Source organism: Quercus robur, chromosome 11, assembly GCF_932294415.1.
Source record: "Quercus robur chromosome 11, dhQueRobu3.1, whole genome shotgun sequence".
Classification (NCBI taxonomy): Eukaryota; Viridiplantae; Streptophyta; class Magnoliopsida; order Fagales; family Fagaceae; genus Quercus; species Quercus robur.
In genome coordinates, this window is record NC_065544.1 from 29,754,258 (window position 1) to 29,775,644 (window position 21,387).

The 21,387-nt window shown below is 35.9% G+C and overlaps 3 protein-coding genes and 1 long non-coding RNA gene across 4 annotated transcripts; 2 read left to right on the forward strand and 2 right to left on the reverse strand.

The window, feature by feature from the left end:
- Positions 1-9,627: 9,627 nt before the first annotated feature.
- Positions 9,628-11,191, reverse strand: LOC126706827 (glucan endo-1,3-beta-glucosidase, basic vacuolar isoform-like). The gene is made up of 2 exons (XM_050406382.1): positions 11,043-11,191; positions 9,628-10,712 (listed from the first exon to the last, which is right to left on the reverse strand). The coding sequence occupies exons 1-2, from the start codon at positions 11,121-11,123 to the stop codon at positions 9,759-9,761; spliced, it is 1,035 nt and encodes a 344-aa protein (XP_050262339.1). The 5' UTR covers positions 11,124-11,191; the 3' UTR covers positions 9,628-9,758.
- Positions 11,192-11,356: 165 nt separating this feature from the next.
- On the forward strand, positions 11,357-12,545 carry LOC126706828 (uncharacterized). Its single transcript, XR_007648718.1, has 2 exons — positions 11,357-11,595; positions 12,127-12,545. It is a non-coding gene; the product is annotated as an uncharacterized LOC126706828 (long non-coding RNA).
- A 2,897-nt stretch (positions 12,546-15,442) lies between these two features.
- LOC126706826 (pathogenesis-related leaf protein 6-like) lies at positions 15,443-16,163 on the forward strand. The gene has a single exon (XM_050406381.1). The coding sequence runs from the start codon at positions 15,473-15,475 to the stop codon at positions 15,956-15,958; it is 486 nt and encodes a 161-aa protein (XP_050262338.1). The 5' UTR covers positions 15,443-15,472; the 3' UTR covers positions 15,959-16,163.
- A 1,098-nt stretch (positions 16,164-17,261) lies between these two features.
- Positions 17,262-18,714, reverse strand: LOC126706823 (glucan endo-1,3-beta-glucosidase-like). Its single transcript, XM_050406376.1, has 2 exons — positions 18,532-18,714; positions 17,262-18,324 (listed from the first exon to the last, which is right to left on the reverse strand). The coding sequence occupies exons 1-2, from the start codon at positions 18,584-18,586 to the stop codon at positions 17,378-17,380; spliced, it is 1,002 nt and encodes a 333-aa protein (XP_050262333.1). The 5' UTR covers positions 18,587-18,714; the 3' UTR covers positions 17,262-17,377.
- Between the last annotated feature and the right edge of the window lie 2,673 nt (positions 18,715-21,387).

The window sequence follows — 21,387 nt, forward strand, 5'->3', positions numbered from 1 at the left end:
CAAATATCAACACTTCCCTAACAAAAATATCCTATACTAACTCTCCCCTTAAGAATGAATACTCTCATATATCCAAAACTACTCCCCCTTTTTGTCATGAGTGACAAAGGGTAAGAGTGTCAATTAGACATCTTATAGGTAGAGCTACCATCTCCATCGTCATCTGAAGCATCATCGTCATCACCATCATCATCATCATCATCGGAAGACTCAGATGCCACTGAAGGAGGTGGTGGAGGAGAAACCTTAGGAGCAAAACCACTCATGGTCGCCTGTCATCGTGCAATACGACCAACACGAACATTCACCTAATACAACTCCGTAGAGAGAGTATCAAGGCGAGCATCCATCCGTTGCAACTACGCCATGATGTCTCCTAGAGTCACATCGCCCGAAGAAGAGGAGGGAGTGGATGTGGATGTGGATGGAGCAGAACGAGATGGAGTAGAATGGAAGGGAGAAGCTACTGAATCCGACTGTCGAGACCTAAACTGGGCCTCGCTATATTTAACGGTAGCATAGTCTTTGGCACACATGACAGGAAAACAGTCGGAAGAGGAAAAAGAAACAGAAAAATGGCATAGAATCTGCGTGATAGCCGAAGGGAAAATGAGCTTATCACAGGTAGTCGTATCCCTATACACATCTAAGATAGAAAGAATGAAATGTGAAGGAAAATCTATAGTGAGTTGTTCTAATAAAAAAAGCAAAAATCGAGCACGACGCTCTATGATAGAGTTATAGTGAGATAGTGGGTGCAAAACAAAAGTCATCACCATGTTCATAAATCTAGGACCTTTAGCAAAAGGCCGACATGGTGTAAACTAACGATCACCCCAATCTGCGGGACGCTCACAGAAAGCGGAAATCATCTCGTCTTTGGACACAGTCCTCAAATGTTCACAACCGGGGTAGTCAAGATGCTCTACCCTCGGAACATGAAGCACATCCGCAACAAGCTACGATGTGACAACAATGCGCGTACCTCAAACATGAGTAGAAAAGAGAGGTACTGAAAAATCGAAACTATGCATGTTGGAGTAAAACTCCTGGATCAGCATAGTAGGACAAGTGACCGGGACGTCACACAGTGACTCCCATCCCCAACTGTGAATGATAGTGGGAAGGTCAATGTCGGCGAAGTCTGTCAAAATGACTCGACATTCCGAATGAACACCTCATCAAGAAAAGTTCTCTGAGAAGTCCTTTCGGGCATCCTCATCATAGAACCGAATGTGAGAAGGAGTAGGATCAGAAGAAGATGATGCCCTAGAACGCAAAGGTTCTGGGATGGAGCTGACTTACGCTTAGGTGCCATAGACACGACTAACGTAAACAAGAGAGAGAGGGGGAAGAAAGAGACAATCAGAAAAGCTCCAAACAGTTCAAATATAGCAAGTATATTGAAAAGAAAGTACGTATGCATGGGGAATGCATGAACATGTAATATGCAAAAAAAATTGCATCATGGGCTCAGCCCAATCCAATCCTACCAGCACACAATCAATTTGCACACATCTAAATGCATGATAATAATGTTATTATACTAATGTGATGCAATGCATGAGATTTGAAACTCATTTGAGTAAAAACCCATCCCTAAATTTCAACAATAACTCATCAGTTTTTGAAAAACCCCAAATTTTTCAAAAAAAAACCCCAAAACCTAGGTTTCAAAACATGAATGCATGTAAATGAAGGAGATTAGAAGCTTACCAAGTGAAGGAAAACTTGAAAAAGCTTGAAAAAATTACTTGGGAAGAGGTTTGGAGTGAGAGAGAAGGTATTTGGGAAAGGAACAGGTGCGAACAGATTGAGAGAAATCAAAGAAATGAGAACCGGATTGCAAAGAACAAATATATAGCTTCTCAGTAAGTCTCGACAGATAGAGGTGTCAACCCATTTGTCGAGGTAGGTGTCGAGAAAAACAACATCAACAAAACAGCTATCGAGAAGGTGTCGAGAAACAAAGCAAAGACACAAGAAGAGAAGCTCGATCGATCCATCAGCTGTCGAGAAGCTATCAAGGATCTAGGAACTTTCTCGTTCGATCCACCAACTGTCAAGGATCTGTCAAGATTGCTATAAGAAAAGACCTTAAGAGCTCGACAGAAAGCCAGGTGTCGAGGGGGTACAAAGGAGGTGTCGAGATTGCTTAAAAACTATTTTTCAAGAAGTGAGAAACACAGATATGAATGCAATCAAGCATGCAACTCAACCAAAGATCCATTCAACATTTTAAGCTCTCAGAATCATCTCTCAACAAAAAAATGTTAAGCACATAGATCCCAAAACACACACACACACACACTAACCAAGTCTAACAAATTTTATATTTCAAAAACAAGTCAAGACAGTTTAGTGAGCATACATTAACGTATGTAAAATCTTGTGATGGCCAAATCACAATGTCTATGCACATGTATCAAGAGTAACAAAGAATATTGCATGTTGTGTGTGAAAAAAATCCCAATGATAGTAAGCATTTGACATTCCAATTTTGCTATACCGAAGCACACAAATGTCATTGACACTGCACTTTTGCTATGTCGAAGCATATAGGTGTCATTTTATGATTGGCGGACAACAGTGGTGAGATGGTTATTTATGCCTTTCTCTTAGGATTTTTTAGTCCTTCTCATCAAAAAGAGTGATACGAGTGTTAAGTACAAGAGATCACTTAATCTTACTCATCACAAACAAGAGCCACAAAGCTCACTTGCTTAGTTGTGCACAGAAATGCTCATCTAAGTTATAAGAGATACAAAGTTTAGAAAACTTGTTTCGATGGCCATCCAAGGTACACAAATATAAATGTACACAAAACATACATTGTTTTTGTATTTTTCTGATTTTTCATTTTTTTTTTTATATGAAAAACAAAACAAAACAAAACTGAAAAATAACCAAACAAAAACATGTTAAATAAAGCAAAGTATAAAAACTAGACTGGCTCAAAACTTGAAAGCAAACACACAAGTAATGCACACACAAAAAGAAGAGAGAAAGAGAAAAGTGAGAGAATCACTTGGAGCCCTTTTCCTTCCACACCCTGGAAGAACCTTTCCTTTGATTAAACCCTTGAACCAGCAGTGAGGGGGAAGAATTAAAACCGTTCAAGTTCGAAAGGAACATGAGGGTTTTGAGAAGATCTCCAAGGGGAGCAAGAGAGGATTGAAGCTGATTCTAGCTTCCAGATACTATCATGTCGTTACTCTGTTGAGTGGCAAGCCACTTATAGCAATTTGGTCGAGTATGACTGGCGACTCCACAATGATGACAGAGATGCTGCTTCTTTTGTTTAGGCTTTTGAGAGTTAGACTTCTTAGCCCTAGGGTTCTTAGCTTCCTTCTTATCTTGCTTAGGGGATGCTCCTAAGATAGATTCACCTTTGTCTAAGTTCTCACTAGCTAAATCAATTTTAACATTATTATTCTCAATTTCAACATTAGTGCTAGGAGAAATCAACGCAGTAGTACTAGTAGAAACAGTATTGGAGGAAGAGAAACCATACCCTAAACCTATTTGATTAGAAGCATATTTCTGAAGACTGAGCACCTCATCAAGTTTTGCACTTGAAGTCCTCTCCAATTGAGCTCTGACTTGAAACAGCTCCGCTTCAAGCTTCTTGGTCTTTTCAGCCAAGAAATTGTTCTCGAACTTCAATGCTCCAATAGTCTAATTAGCCTCATCAAACTTTGTGGAAAGCTTCTCACGGTTAAGTTCCACATAACTAAGCTTCTTGGTGGTTAGCCTATATAGTTTCTCATGCTTCTCAAAAAACTTGTACAATTTCTCATAGGTTGTATGGATGTCATCCTGATCGTCCATCTTCTTAAACTTGGACTCCACCAATTCCTCTTCTTCATCCACATCTTCAACAATCCCATCAGTAGGATTGACAGTGGTCGTCATTGTTGGAATCATCCTCAGGCTCGATGTCGCTCAAGGTAGCAACAAGTGCCTTTCTCTTCCCAATGCTCTTGAGATATGTAGGACACTCTTGTTTCATGTGATCGAAGCCTTGACACTCAAAGCACTTAGGTCCTGCAAGAACAATGTATTGACTGCCATCCCTTGCATCCTTCTTCCTTTTGTCTTGGATCTTGAACTAAGAAGAACTGGATTGTCTACGGTCCTTGTCGAAGCCCTTTCCATTGGTATTCTTCATAAACTTCTTGAACTGCCTGATGATGTAGGACTTCATCTTAGAATCTTTATCATCTGAAGGCTCATCTGTCTCACTACTCTTGGCCTTTAGTGCCATACTCTTGCCTTTACCTGTCTTGCCAATCCTTGATAACCCTAGCTCATAGGTTTGCAGATTACCAACTAGCTCTGTCAAAGGAATCTTGTCAATATCCTTTGATTCCTCAATTGCGATGATCTTGGCATGGAATCTCTTGGGTAGAGATCTGAGCACTTTTCTCACAATCATGGGTTCAAGAATGGTTTCCCCAAGATTGAAAGCAGAGTTCATTATGTCCTTCAACTTGGCATAGAACTCATCAAACGACTCATCCTCCTTCATCTTAATCTCTTCAAAGCTTGTAGTGAGCCTCTGAAACTTTAAATCCTTAACAGCCTTGGTTCCCTCATAGGTTGTCTGGAGAATGGTCTAAGCCTCCTTGGCAGTTTCAGTTGAGGATATCTTCTTAGACTCCTCATTGGTGACCGCACTAAATAAGGCATTCAACGTTCTGCTATTGAAGTTTGCCGCCTTGATATTGGCATCATCCCAGTCAGCCGGCGCTTCTGTAGGCTTAGTCTAACCTAACTCCACAACTTGCCACACTTTTTCATCTAAAGACTACAAGAAAGCTCTAATATTTACTTTCCAATATACATAGTTAGTGCCATCAAATAAAGGAGGTATGATTAAAGACTTTCCTCTATCCATGACAAACAGGGGTCAATGGATCAACACAACAAAGATTAAAATCTAATCAGAGTGTGCCTGCTCTGATACCACTTAATCGGTCAAAACGAATTGACCCCTTGTGATAAATTAATTAATTAATTAACTAAGTTTATTAATTAATCAAATTAACATGCAAACGCATGGTAGCACAAACAAATCACGAATAAACTAATTATGCAGTAGAAAATAAATGACACAGTGATTTGTTTACGAATGGGGAAAACCTAACGACAAGAACTCCACCGAGTGATTTTCAGGTCACCACTCCCGAAATTCCACTATTATCACAACAAGCGATTACAAGTAAAGGAATCACAGTACCTTATACCAACCTACAGTTGAACCCTTACTCCAATACCCAATTGGACTTGTTCTGTAGTGACAATTTCCCTTTTCGATGCACGGCTCCCAAGTACATAACTAACCAATTGCGCAGATCCCAATACGCGACTTCAATCACCAACTAGAGAAGGTTGTTGGCTGCAAAGTTCTTTAGTTCATCCACATGATGAAGATCAAGAAAATGCTTGGTCATAAAACCTTAAGGTGCATATACACAGCAACTTCTTCAGAAGAGATGAACAAGGGCAAAACTTTGTCTCCGGTCACAATTTGCTTGAACAAGCTATTCTTAAAGCTTGTGCAACTTATGAACACTTTGACGGCCCTTAAAATAATTCTTTTATACGTCTAGGGTTAGAAGAAAAGAAAGCCTAAACACATAAAACTGGGTTTGAGTCAAAACAGAACTAGAATTCTGTTTTTCATAAAGCTCGACAGATTGTCTGTCGAGGTGCTGTCGAGAAGCTGTCGAGCTTTAATGAACAGCACTTCTTCAGCTTGAATCTTAGACAGACTTACATGTCTTCAACACTTGATCTTGAAACACAGTTTCTTGAAGTATTAAACACATCCTAGATCTATCCAAATACAAGTAAAGTACGTTTTGTCAAATGATAAGTCAATTACATAAAAATAGTGACATATGTTCCTAACAAGTGAATCACATATGTCCTAACACTTTCTATTCTCTGGTGGATTTCAGACCCTTTTCTCCTTGTGAATTTAAGAACCCTTGTGAAATCAAGGAACTCTCGTGAATTCGAGGTTATTTTCAAAAGCAAACATGTTTTTATTTTTAGAAGTAGATGTGTTCTGCTTCTTGACTCTTCTGCATCCCACATCAATGTGCTACTATAATAGAAGAAGAGAGCGAATTAGAAGGAGAAAAAGAATCTGATTTAAGGTTAGGAATATTTAAAATTTTGCGCTACTGTTGACTCACTTTGCCCCACTTTTCTATGCATAGGTTTTCTTTGCCATAAATAGGTGTTGGGGCAAGGATGTATTTTGCTTGCTTCATTTTGACTCACCCTACCCATCTCATCAAATGTTTATTTATGTGTTTTAATTTAATAGTGTGTTGGGCCTTTTTATGTACTGGGCTAGGCTGCTCCTACAACACTACGACCCAATGATTCTGGGGTAGAAAAATCAAAACTGGCTTAATTGAAAGTCACCTTAGGCCAACTTGTGCACAAGTTAGAACCCCTGGTAGGAATCTTGATGAAGTCATGAGCCCATGGCGGGAAACACTGTCACAAAAACGCTATAGCAAGAGAAACATAATACAGCAAGATAGTTAAAATATTTTATCTAAAGTACTTGCTACCGACCAAAGATAATATTTAAACAATTTTGCAAAGGAAAACATGATAATATAAGTATTGAAGGAATGGATTGGTAATAAGAAAGATAGCGTTAGCACTTTAACAATCGTAATAAAAGAAGGGAGTGGGTTAGTCTGCTAAACTTGGCTCCTTGACTAATTTAAGTCCAAGAAGGGAACCAGTCTCCAATGTGGGTATTTACACAGGGGAATCCTGCCATAGAAATTACCTACTTTGGAAAATGGACCTAAGTGGCTTAATCTCAGATTCTTAACTTGCTAGAGAGCAGGATATTGAGAGGGAGAGAAGTGAGTAGCCTATTGGTGCATGCTTTCCATTCCTCACACTCCTATATTGCTTCCTCTCAGTTATCTTATTTTCTTTTTTTTTCTTCTCTGTTTTCTTTGTTTCCTACTTCTCTGTTTTTTTTTTTTTTTTTTCTCCTATTCCTCTTTGTTGTTATTTACTATGCATGGATAAGGCCTTTTTATATTGTCTGTCATGATAAGATTTACCATTTTTACTCTTTAACTACTTTTGGCCTATTATGGGTGTTCTTCCCGAACTGCCCACTGGTCTACTAGCTACCCAGCCACTACCACTACCCTGTGTTGGCTGCGTCACGCTTCATTCCCAGATAAAAGTAGTTTTGTTTTGTTTTCTTACTTCTCTTGGCCTTCTCATCTGGATGAGGACTGGGTTTATCTCTTACTAACTCCTATAGCATGGACCTAGTGATTCCAACTCATTTTTGCCTCTTTTGGGTGATATGTCATCCTAGTAGGACATTTCCATATCACCCAAAAGAGCTTAAGTGGGAACCCCAGAATAGGCTTTCCCCTTCTCCCTACCGTCAGACCATACCCTCTCTTACCTCTGACCCATGATCCATCGCCCCTATATTGGCTGGGTACAAGTGGGTGGTGCTTGAGCCTTGTGCGTGCTCTACTCCCATATGAGTCCATTGCTTGTCTGGTGTTCACGCATTTGCCATTACCTGCGGGCCTACTACATGTTTCGCTGCTTGTTTAACTTTTTATGGGGTAGATGAGTCATTAGGGCTTCATTCTTTGCATCTTGTTTCTTCTTTAGGCTAGGTATTACTTAGGTATGGGCTTTTTCTCCTTTAATTCAGCCCCTATCTCCTTTCACTTCTGATTTGTGGACTAACTAGTACTCTTGCCACGCCACTGCATTATTTCTGTCATGATATCGTTTAATTTGTGTTTGCTGGGCTCCCTCTAGGCCTGCCATGCCAATTTCATGCGCTATTCCTTCCTCTAGTCCATATTGCCCAGTATTCCTGTTGGGTCAATCTGTATAACATCTTGGGCTTCCCCGACCCATTTTATTCCTTGGGCATCCTCAGCCCGTTTCATTCCTTGGAGCATCCTCGGCCCATTTCATTACTTGGGACATCCTCGGCCCATTTTATTCCTTGGGCTTCCTCAGCCCGTTTCATTCCTTAAGGCATCCTCGGCCCATTTCATTCATTCATACTTCTTACATTCCCATGGATTTTTGCTAAATCTTTTGGACTTCCCGAGCCCAATTACCATATCCTTTACTTTTGGGTTTATTGGCCTTTGAACCAATCTTATTTACTAATTCCTTTCTTGGGGCTCCTCCATCCCGTATTTGCTTTCTTTCTACTTTTTTTTATTCCCATGGGCTTACTACTTCATTCTTTAGGGCTTCCTTAGCTCACTTGATTGCTTTGGAGCCACTTTGTTATTTTGTGGGCTCGTGGACCAATATTTCTGCCGTTTGGGTTGCAATGGTTTTTACTTTACTACTTTTTCTTTCTTCACCCTTTTTTCATATTGTTGGGCTTCTTCTATTATTGGGACCTTTTACTAAATGAGCATCAAAAAATAGCTACTTCATTAACTATAGTAAAATACCTCCAACCATCCCTGGTCCAACTCTATTTCACCCCATTGTCATCTCTACTGTAACTTGCACCTCATTAAGTCATTTCTTTATATAGATAGATGGATAGCCTAAATTATAAATTAGAAGCTCAAATTATAAGTTACAACCCCTTACTTTGATCTATTTTCAATTTAGTCCTTTAAGTTTTATTTTATTTTTATTTTTTTTCCTTTAATTTCCAATTGTTTCAAAAGAAATCTTTCCATCCAATTCATACGGTTAAAGTGCACCAAAATAATGTTGTCTTGAAAAGTCTTATAAAAAAATTTAAAAAAAAAAATACTAAAACTAACGGCAAGATTGGATAAAACTAGATGGAAGAACTAAATTGAAAATAGATTAAATTTGAGGGATTGAAATGCAAAAAATAAAAATAAAAAATAAAAAAATAAAAAATGAAAACTTGAAAATTGGTCAAAGATAGAAGGTATAATTTGTAGTTTAGCCATATATAAATCCACGTACTTTTGTGGTTGATATCTTACTAGTAGTCCATTAGGCCACGGTTAAAGAGGTCTGATGGAGTTTTTGTAATTTAGGAGCTGTTTGATATCAATGTTTAAACAACAATTTTCAATGTTTAAACAACAATAATACTTCTTACACATATTTCTATAACACTTAAACACGTATTTCCGCAACATTAAAAACTGAACAATGATACTAGAAATTTCCAACCAAATGGACCCTAATTTTGATGAACCTTAGGCACATTGAGCCTTACTCATAGCCCTCTTGGATCCATATGTTTTCGCTAGGCTTTTTCTTTTTTCTTTTTTCTTTTTCCTTTTTTTTTTTTTTTTTTTTTTTTTTGGGAGAAGGCGCTAGGCTAATTGTTGTAGTAATAATAATTTACTTACTTTTTAAACTTTGCAGTACTAATTTCAAGAGGAGAGAAAAGGGTATAAATTCCAAGTCTCTACAAGTTATGCATTTAGTCTATGGTCAAAGATATATGTCCTAGTATTGTAAATGCTTTCAGTCGAGCAAACAATGGTGACAACTGACAAGTAGTCATTCAAAAGTATCAGCAAGTAAAATGGCTTGAGAGAGACTACCATTTATCATATTTGATTGCTTTGATTTATTAGTGCCAAGATGTGTTTAATTACTTGATTTATTAGAAAAATATCACTTCAATACAATGCCAAGGCCACAGTAAACGTACAAAATCCACTCTTATTTAAAATAGCAATTAGAGAAGGCCTTTATTACACCCCACTGTGAACCTTTCAATTGAAACTAACATTATACTTGGGCTGTTTGCTTGGGTAGAATAGGCCAAAATGCCTCTCAATTTCCTCGGTCTTTAGGTTCTCATCAAACAAGGCAAACAAGTAGGTTTCTATAGCCTTTGCAGGCCTCTTTGGAGTCCCTCCTTTCACATGATTAATCAGATTTCTATAATATGTGCCTGCATTCTCAATAGTCTCCACAGCACCACCAGCAGATGGCCATCCGCTTTCTGAGACTACAATTTCCAAACTTCCTCCATTTCTTTCCTCAAGTGCAGAATACATAGCATCCATCAAGGCATCAAACAGATTTCTGTACTCCAATTGGCCATCGTGTACCACAACTTCTGGGGCAGTAAATAAGGCATAGGGGACTGGTTGGTTGTTGTACTTGACTCTAAAGTAAGGATAAATGTTGGCAAGAAGTGGTGCTCCATTGTTAACCAAAAAACTAATGATTGGTTCTATAAATGGCCTTGCATTGTCACTAAAAGCACCTGCTGATGGAGGATCAAAAACACCCAACAAATTTGTGTCCACTGCGGTTGAGACCTTGATTTGATTTTGTAGACCAGCATCTGTAATTGCTTTGTAAATGTTTTGCATTGCTGTAAGAACAAATTGAGCTGTTTCACTAGTTGGGTTTACTTCATTTCCAACAGCAATGTACTTGAACTTGACATTTGAGGAATAGTCTTTTATATTCCTCTGGACCCAATCAGCTGCAGCTGAAGGATTGGCAAGGGCTTGGAGGCTATCATTAGGGACGCCAACAATGAGATCTATGTTAGAATCTCTAAGGACTTGGAGAATTTCTGTATACGGAGAGTAAATGCGTATCCTTCCAATGTTGTTACTTGTGCAGAGACTTACAGCTTCTGACTCAGGTGGCAAATTGTTTGCATTGCCTTGCCCTCCATAGCAAACACCTAAGGATTGTGCACCAGTATTACATTGAGAATAGATTCAATGAATTTCAAATATAGCAACATAATTTTTATAGTTCTAAGTCTATTCCACCTAAGGGTTCTGTTAACATAAGAGACTTAGATTCAAATCCCGCCTATATATAAAAGAAATCTATTGGTGTATAGTATTGATGATAAATAGCAATGATCATAGAGTGGAGACCATAAATTTCAAATCCTATTGTATCTTTAAAAATAAAATTTAAAAAAAAAAAAAAAAGTATACTACATATGTACTATTGAGCCTAAGCTTGTATCATGGAGCCTAGAGCCTCTAGTACGTGTGTGACAAGTAAATACCTGTACCTGTATGTTCTGGGCTAAACAACAGCCCAAGAAGTAGCAAGATTGCAGCCATAGAAGGTTTCTTCCTCATTGCATAGAATGAAGCCATGGAGGAGAGAAAAGTCAATACCAAACACTAGTTTTCAACTTAGATTACTCTGCATTGCAAGCGGCTTACAGTCGAGGAATTTAAAGCCCTTACGCCATACTACAATTAATTTTCCTACTTCCCAGTCAAACACTCCATCGAAATTAAATGTTGCAAAAGTCACAAGATTTTGTCTCTCTTTGGTTTAATGTTATCTATGTACGATGCTTTTTTAGGATTTCCCGAGTCTTCATTTTCCACAAACTTGTTGGATAGTCCGAGTATTAATTTGGAGCCATCCGGCTTACTGCCTAACATGAACAAATGATCTAGAATTGATTGGTCTGAGATGTGAAATCTAGAAGCTCAGCCCTATTAAGTGGCTAAGCTTGAGTGGATGATCTATAAGTCAACAAATAGGACTTGACAATTCATACTTCTTTGTTGAATGTGGTAAGTCAAATGTGTGGAGCTTCAACTTGAAAACAACAAGGTATGTATGTAAATTGTAATTAGGCTGCCATTAGCTCTGTTTATAGTTTAAGTTAATGTTGCTAGGTTGAGCAATGAGCATGCTAGCAGATGAGGCAATTTATGCCATGGAATTGATATGTTGTTGACTCTGCAGGTTTTCAGATCAAAGGATGTATGATGTATCATAGTTTATTGTTGAACTCCTTGTGTTTGTGCAAAAGTTGCTGAATTTAGAAATACTTTAGATTCCTTATTTCATAAACGCAAAGGATATTATGAAAGCAATATGGTGATTTATTGTCACAAACATAGCCATCATGACAGATAATGTAAAATTCAGCCATTTGAAGTACATAAACACTAGCTACTGAAGAATTTGGCAAAAGTCCATTCAAATTCAATTATTGCATATTGTATTATGCCATATACCGTAGTCTCAGAAACTTGTATTTGCCATTTTTGATGTGTGGGTTATAACTTATAAGTGTAAATATACAACTACAATTGCTAACATTCCTTTTCTTTCGTTTATTTAATTGGCAAAATACAGAGGATTACGGTGGAGATGGTACTAGTTGGCATGTCCAGTAGCTTCTTGGACCTTATATGGATTGGTTGTTTCACAATTTGGAGATATAAAGGAAATATTTGAAGATCTTAATGAAAAATTGGAAGATTTTTTTGAGAAGTTATTTTGGATTCAGGCTTGATTTTCTGGAAGTGGTGGCAATTGTAGTTACGTAAGAAGAACTCTACCTCTTCTTTTTATGGTTAAATGTGGTGAAAATTAAAACAAAAATTTTGTATGCAATAAAAAGTAGGTGGTTCAGTGGTTGTGTTCAATGATTAGTCTCAATTTGCAGTAATTTATGGTGTCTTCTATTTGTAGCAAAGAAATGTGGTGAAAACTCAGCTATAAGTTCATGTTGTGTATTGGCTTTTATAAATTTTGTATGAGTTATTTTCCTCGATTTGGGTGCTTCGTGAATATTAAGTCTAAATTCAGCTGTGATAAAATAAAAAAATACATCCAGAACAGAAAGAAAGCTAAGAAACATAATCTTTTTATGTAAAAAATAAATAAATAAATAAAGAAAACTAAAATTTTTAAGGTTATACTGGTTGTGAAATGTTGGAATGGTTTGGGGTGCATGAGGCTGAAAAGCAGATAATCTAACTGTGGTCTTCAAAATAAAGCAGTTGTAATTTAAATATCGCGAGGGCTGAGCCTTGGGCACTACTAAAGGATGGTCTTGAATTAGCTAATCTGAAAATATTTCCAGGTTATGTGTGGAAGCTGGATGCATTAGCTATTGTTTATTTTTTAAAGAACTCTAGTACGTACTAACTTCTCATTACAGCCTCTAATCACTGATTGCAGGGTCCTGTTGAAGTCCTTCCTCCTTCCCCAATGTTCAGATTGAGCACATCTATAGAGAAGCTAATATATATGTATGCCGATGCCTTAGTTAGATTAGGCAGTGCTAGTAATGAAGCCTATATTTTGTTTGATAGCCCACCGCATGTGGTGGAACAGCTTTGCTCCCTTGATAGAGAGGGAGCTTTTTGTAACAGACTTATTTCAAGTTAATTATTAATATCCTCTTTCACCCAAAAACAAAAAATAAAAAATAAAACAAAAACAAACAAACAAACACACAAAATAAAACAGTGATCCTTACCAGGTTTATTATCTCACACTAGGTGTAAATGGAATTATAAAGGGTACCCTATCTTTTTGTTTTAAAGAAACTACTCGCAAACCCCACACAATGTGTGGTAAAATTTAATATAATTATTTTTAAGAATATAATGTAAAATTTGTAGGATAAATAGTAAATGTGTTATTTGAAAGTATATTCTATTTTTATAAGTTTTATGTGATGAAATATAGTGTATTTTGCATTCAACAACAATACATAGTCTGATATAAATGGCGAAAATGTTATTAAAAAAACTTTTTACATAATCAGATGAGTAATTTGAACATATCCAAGAATATTTATATAAAAAATGTACACCTCCAATCCATGGAACACATGTAACATGTTATATTAAGTTAAAATTATTATGGATTCTCAAAAAAAGTTAAAATTATTATGTAAGTTAAGAGTTGTAGCACTTTTTTTTTTTTCCAAATATAAGTATAGGCAATATTATTGAAACTTGAATTTTAAGGTAAGATTTTGAATATTTATCATTTTTATTTTTTCTAGGGTCCATATCTCTAATTTCTAATATCTATTTGGACTATATTTTTTAGCCCAAAAATATAGAGTTTGACACAAATAAAATAAAATTTCATACATTTCAATCCAAAAATTAAGAAAAAAAGAAAAAAGAAAATTTGACCCCAAACCTGAAAAGCCAACCTTAAAAGAAAATCAATTTAAGATCCAATTAGTCCAAAATGGACTGAATGGACCGAAATAGAATGAATGGACCAAAGTTGGCCAAAATAGACCAAATTGGACTAAATTGGGCCAAATGGATAGAAATGGAACGAAGTGGACCAAATAGACTAAAATGGTCCGAAATAGACTGAATAAACCAAAGTGGACTAATTTGGACCGAAATTGACCAAATGGACCAAAATGCTATGTTGATGTGGTTTAAAAAGATCATAGCAACAACAAATGCTAAGGTGTGTATGGAGATTGAGGGATTATTAATTAAGGACCCCCCCTTTGGTAGTCCTTAATAAGTCCAAATAGATTCATATAATTAACAATATTTTTTACGACCATGATTATGTTGTATCCCTATAACTAGGTCCAGAATCATGTATCAGCCCATGACAAACCCCAAAAGAAACTACTTCTTATCCTAATTTATAATTCCCCTTGGCCGTATCATTTTTTTTTTTTTTTAATTCCCCCCTTGGCTATGTCCAAAGCATAGTACATATAAATTTCAAGAATTTATCTAGTTTCAATTTAGTCCAAATAAAATAAAATAAAATAAATCATATATTATTAAACCTTAATTCAAAAGAATATTTCATTCTTTTGGTTCCATTAACCAAATTTACAGATGCTTGATCCTAGTAAGAAGAAAATGAAAACTTTCTAAATAACCAACTAAATCAAATATTTTTACAATATTCAAGAAGGAACAAACTCCAATGTAAAAATTTTAAAAATAAAATAAAATAAAATAAAAAGAAGGAAGAAATTTTAATTATCTTTGAATCAACGTACTCAAAATAATTAAATAAAATTTTATAAGGAAAGAAAAATTAAGTATTTAATAAATAAAACATTGTATTTAAAGTAAAATATAACTAGACAAGAAAAATGCTACTTTTCATTTCACTACATCTCTCTGAATCTTTCACTCTAGGAGCCAACGGTCCCACCTAAAACCAATTGCATGAATTTAGATAAATAATTTTATTTTCTTAGCAATTAATTTTTTTATTAAAATTTTGCAACAATATCCTACCATTAAATTACAAAAAATAAAAATTGCCCATTCCAAGTGTAGTCTTCTAAATATATCTGTTTAGAGTTTAGAATAAAGTATAGAACAGTTTGGATTGGAAATCAGGTATGTGAATGTTATAATGAAACTGTAATTAATACGTTCCCTCTAGTCTTTTTCGTAAGTGGTTGCTTCATTTGGAAAAAGGAAGAACATGTGAATTACTTTGATCAGTGCACCACTTTTACATCTTTTTTAGGCTTAACTGGAGCTGACCGCAAAGTTTACATGTCCAAGGGGGAAGATTAATGCTTTTACTTTGCTTAAATTAGTGTTACCAACAACTTAAATCATTCTACTTCCGAATTTGCAGGTAAAATAATTTCATACCTTCCCTATAAATAGCCATTATCATGTTACAGTTCTCATCATTCACCAAACATTCCATTTTCACTTAAAAATTAACCAATATCATGAGTTTGTGTACTAAAATTTCACTTGCCCTTATTTGTCTTGGTTGCTTAGTCCAACTTCACACTTCTCATGCCCAAAACTCACAACAGGACTATCTAAATGCTCACAATGTGGCTCGTGCACAAGTTGGTGTCCCAAATATTACTTGGGACAGCACAGTCGCAACCTATGCTCAAAACTATGCCAATTCAAGGATTGGAGACTGCAATCTTGTGCACTCAAATGGGAGTTATGGTGAGAACCTTGCTAAAGGCAGTGGCTCATTTACAGGGACAGCTGCAGTGAACTTGTGGGTTGCAGAGAAGAATTGCTATGACTACAACAGCAATACTTGTGTTGGGGGACAGTGCTTGCACTATACTCAAGTTGTGTGGCGAAATTCAGTTCGTCTTGGGTGTGCTAGAGTTCAGTGCAATAATGGGTGGTGGTTTTTCACTTGCAACTATGATCCTCCAGGCAATTATGATGGACAACGCCCTTATTAGTGAAGCTGGAATTGAGCACCTCTAACTCCTAAGCCTTCACTAATACTAAGAGAAAATAAAGATGAATAAAGAATGTATCGATCATAGTAATAAAAGATGGTTATAGTACTCTGCTTTGAGTTGCCACTGAACATTTATTTTAGCTTCTCAAAAGTTGTTCTGCACTCCCTTTTACTGTTTTAAAGAATATGCATCTTTTCTCTAATTCGTGGCTCTGACATGACTTTGAGTTCCAATGAAGTGATATTGGTGGTAACGGTATATATTTTGTAGTGTCTCATCTCATATGTGTAATTTTGAATCCAACCTCCCCTTCCCCACCATCTATTTTGTATAATTGTCGTTTGACATGAACATATACAAAATGTTTTTGAAGGCCAACACTATCTTTATCTCCCTCTTCCCAGGTTCTTGCTTTGACATACTAATTCTAGCCAGGAAATAGCCATTATCTTTTGACATATAGAAGACTACATACTTAAGACTAAGTGCCCGTTTGGGAAGCGTTTTGCGCATTCCCAGTTGTGTGTTTTTGGATGGCGGGTCCCGTGTCCTGTTCACGAGACCCACAAGTACCTTTTTGTGCAAAATTTTTATTTAAACTAAGTCTCATGGCACTATTCACACATTTAAAAATTATTTTGCTATGGTGTTTTCAGTTTTTAGTTTTCAGCAATAAGTGGTATCTAAACTTACCCTAAATTAATTTGGTGGCCCACATGATAAGGCACATGTGATAAGTTAGAGGTTTAATGGGATATAAAAACGCATCCATTAATGTCCTATTTGATTTGTCAATTAGAGAAATGGTTTTCTAACGTGACGCCAACTTTGATGGTAACTGAAGATTAAAGTAAACTAGAAAACTAGTCCTCTCTCTACCCATTAAGGTATTTAGTTTTTCCCATCATAGATTGAATCTGAATGAACTGAGTGTAACAGCAAAAAGGGTGAAGATAGAGAAAACCAATCCAACAGAGAATTATTATTGTTCACTAGATCTCAAGAGAATTGCAACAATGGATCCAGGTAAGTCTCATGACTTTTTATTGTGTTATATATTGGTGCGAAATTTATGATAGTTCTAGATCCTAAAGTTAAAGTAGTTGTGAATGTGGCCAAACTCTCGTGCATTGCAAGGGTTAGATACTAGCATCCATAATATAAAGAGACTTAATTCATACTCTATAGGGATAATTTTGGTCCAAACTCTCACGTTCCACCTGTTGAAGAAAAAAAAAAGGCATAATAGAAGTAATTTATGAATTTTTTTCACCATTTTTTCAAGCAACTCGCAAATAATATTTGTATAAGAATCTTATTCATTAGAAGAGTTATTTAATTTAACATTTAGAGGGGGTACATGGCGCAGGGCACACTTATTTAAATTAAACGAATATACATTTTTTACCACACTAGCTATCCAAAACTAATTTGGTACTTGGGTTGTTTATCAGGAGAGAAGACACCAAAATGTTGCTCAATTACTGATTCAGTCTTGAGGTTTTCATCAAACATGGCAAACAAATAAGTTTCTATTGCTTGCCCAGACTTCTTTGGAGTCCCACCCTTCACATGATTAATCAAATTCTTGTAGTAAGTGCCTGCATTGACTACTGTAGCTGCAGTATCACCTTCAGATGGCCAACCACTCTCTGATACTACGATTTGTAGATTAGGTGCACCAGCTTTCTCAAGAGCAGAATAGAGTGAATCCAACAATGCATCAAAAAGATTTTGGTATTGAAGATTACCATCTGTTACCACCACCCCTGGTGAAGTAAATAAGGCATATGGAAGGCTTATGTCTTGAGGATTATTGGTATAGCTAAAGTAAGGGTATATATTGGCTAAAAGTGGTGCCCCATTACTGACTAGGAAGTTGATGATTGGGCTTATATATGAATTTGCAGCAGCACTAAATGAACCCGCTGAAGGAGGGTAAGAATTTCCCAACAAAGTTGTATCTATAGCTGTTGAAACCTTAATCTGATTTTGTAAATTGGCATCTACAATTGCATTATGAATGTTTTGCATGGCAGGTAGAACAAATTGAGCTTCAGCATCACCAGGATGTACTTCATTCCCAACAGCAATGTATTTGAATTTGACATCCGGGTAGTTTCTTATGTTGTTTTGGACCCAATTTGTTGCAGCTGTAGCATCAGTGAGCGCTTGAAGATTGTTGTTAAGGATCCCAATGATGAGTTCTATGTTTGATCCTTTAAGGGCGTTGAGAGTTGTTTGATCTGGGTCATATATCCTCATGCTCCCAATGCCATTGCTTTTATACAGATCAACAACTTCTCCATCAGTCGGTAGATTGTTTCCATTTTTTCCATAACATACACCAACAGATTGTGCACCTGCATCAAAGTTGTGACAGATTTTGATGAGTAACAGCTTAGGTAAACATTGGTAAAGGGCTGGGGAGAAGAACTAATTTCAGGTTCTTTTAATCTCTGTGTTCCTATCATCATGTGGTGAGAGAGATTTTGAAAAAACAAAGTTTTGAATGATATATGGTAACTATTTTGACCTAAAGTGAAAGAGATGTGAAAAACCATATATACCTGTTAATTCTAGCCCAGCTATCAAAAAACCAATAAGAAGCAACATTGGAGCCATGGGGAAAAGGAAATGAAAAACTAACTCTTAATGCTTAACACAGATATCACTACTGTTGCTATCTCTATAACCTATCCCTTCATTTATTTATAGGCTAGAGAATGTATTGGAATTTTTGAGTTTTAGTCAATGTCCAATGAAAAATTATTAGGTACTTCTGGGAGCATGGAGAAATTGTGCTCCGTCCTCTCATATTCATGATGGATTCCCTATCTTGAATTTAATCAGTTAATCCCATAAGAAGGAAATATCATTCTTTGTGTTCTGAGAGTATCTAAAAACTACCCATGTAGTACTAAAATGACTCCATCAATCACTCCACGCATAGATATCCATGTGCATGTACCATTGACCAATTGTTGCAAGCAAATAGCAAAGTTCAAAATCCTTATAACTAGACACGTATGTATTACACAATTAGAAAGTCGTAGTTTACATTTATTTGTTAATTTGCATGTGCCTATACTTTTCTTCTTGAAAAGTCTAAGGTAAAATTTAAGATGCAATGCCTCCTATTTAATTTAAGGGGCCCGACCTATATCCAATGTTCCAGGTTTGTGGGATTCTATTCTAACGTCTAGCTAGTCTAACCTTGATTGACGGTCCTGATCAAATTATGGTAATTAAAAAGACTGACCCAGTTGCCTTAAATTATAATCCATTTGTTCAAAGTCATGTAGTGGCGTATATATCCAATAATCTTTAAGCAATTATCAACTAGGAATTCCGTTAATTAAGTTCGAGAAGTCAAACTTGTTGATGTAGTGCTATGCTGGAAAAGGAAAATTAAATGATGTTATTAAGACGAAGAAAATTGAAAAGTGTTAGGACCACAATTTTTGCTACAATTTTTTCGCGTGATAAGTTATAAATAGTGGAGTTATGAACTCACATGGACCCATCACTTTTACTCCATCACTCAAAAGTCAAAACTTGCCACATTAGTAAGTTGTGACAAAGTTATGGTCTTAGCTTTACTCATAAAAGTTAGCTTTACTCATAAAAGTTATGGTCTTAGCTTTACTCCATTTCAGACGTGGGTGATTAACGTAATAGAATTTCTGGCAGTATATTCTTATAAGAAAGTTCTGTCAGAAATGGCTGTACATTAATGTTTCGTTATGGTTTGTACATTAATGTCCTAGTCTACGCGACTAACAAATTTGTGAAATGAACATTTGAGCTTTCGAAATTTTAGATCAAGATGTGGTTGCAATTGCCGACATGTGCTAAAGGGTTATATTTGTTACATAGAAATTATTTTACACATTTTTATATACACACCCAAAAACAATTGAAATTGTAGCTTAAAGTCAACATTTTCAATTTAGAAATCATGACTTTAGTTACTTTAAGGGGTATGTGTAAAATTATGTAAAACTATTTGTGTGTAATAAACACTACTCTATTTAAAATTATGTGTTTCACTTGACCCATTTTGCCCCACCTTGTTGTGCACAAATTTTATCCGCCTCAAAGAGGTATCAGGGTAAGAGATTAAACCAAATCTAACCCATCTATTTACATAAATTAAACAAAACTACTCCTAACCAAAAAATTTAAATCATAACCAATCAAACCAAAATACCTGAATCATAAATAATGCCCAAATGATTCTCCCAAAAAAAACCCCCACTTTCTAAAATTAAAAATAAAACTTATGGGCGGCGGACCTAACGGTGATGATAGAACTTGTAATGGCACCTCTCAGATTTATCTTTCTGTCTCTCACATCTACTGGTTATTTAGACTTACCGTCTCCCTATTGTCCTCTCTCGTTTTGCATCGGCTTATTCCAAACTGACTTGGTTGCAGAAATTTGAGTGGGCAAGTTTGCACTTTGTTGCAAAGAAGATTGGCAAGAAAGGGTTTTTCTTTTCGCTGTTTGTGTGTGTGTGTTTTTTTTTTTTTTTTTTTTTTGGATAAGCGGCTTCATGTTTTTATAGATATATGTTTGATGAAAGTGACTCTCTCCAAATGCACCGTATAGTATTTTAAAGATAAACTCTAGACATGGCTGTTTTTTAAGTGGTCTTTTTTCCTAATGTAGCAACACCGCAGGAAAGGCTTCTATTTTTATATATAGTATTAGATTAGATTATCAAATTATCTAAAAAATGAACACTCATTTTTTTACACTTGAAATTTGCTCTGTTAGTTAGTCGAAACCTACCTCACTATAGGTACTTCCTCAAAGAAACATTTAAAACACATAAAAATTGAAAGAAACCGAATTTAGATGTCACGCCTTGAACCTAAGCATGAACTAGACACATGACAATGGCCACCCACCCATAAAGATTTCACCATATCAGAGTGTAAGCCAGAATAAATATTCAAAAATATTATTCCTATAAAAGTATTCAAAGACAAATAAAATTACATAATTCATTAACCAAAATCCCAATTAACTGGATCAAGCATATACGTACATAGACGTAGCAAACGGGCGAGTCGATTCATATTCGGGTTGGGTCAATTGAGTTTCAAGTCAGGTTGACCCGTATTTTTCAAACGAACTTAAAAAAATAAATAAATAAAAAATTACAAAAACAAATCAATGGCAACCTTCTTAGACAAGGTTCAATTGCAAAATTGACATATACTTTGCAATGAACATTAAATATCGTCAAAATGTTCGATGAACTTGAGTTGAAACAATACACATATCCAAACATATTCATATAATTAACAATTTATACACTTAGATTAAAAATAAAGTAAAATTTCTATTTTATATATATTACGATTATGGTAATGATGTATCTCAATGACTAGGCCCAAAATCATGTGTAGACCCG

Excerpts from the sequence above, each read along its gene's own strand:
- LOC126706827 (XM_050406382.1), bottom strand. The coding sequence starts at position 11,123 with ATGGCTTCATTCTATGCAATGAGGAAGAAACCTTCTATGGCTGCAATC. Across the intron at positions 10,713-11,042 it reads GGCTGTTGTTTAGCCCAGAA|AATACTGGTGCACAATCCTT; the intron begins CATACAGGTACA and ends TATTCTCAATGT.
- LOC126706826 (XM_050406381.1), top strand. The coding sequence starts at position 15,473 with ATGAGTTTGTGTACTAAAATTTCACTTGCCCTTATTTGTCTTGGTTGC.
- LOC126706823 (XM_050406376.1), bottom strand. The coding sequence starts at position 18,586 with ATGGCTCCAATGTTGCTTCTTATTGGTTTTTTGATAGCTGGGCTAGAA. Across the intron at positions 18,325-18,531 it reads AGCTGGGCTAGAATTAACAG|GTGCACAATCTGTTGGTGTA; the intron begins GTATATATGGTT and ends ACTTTGATGCAG.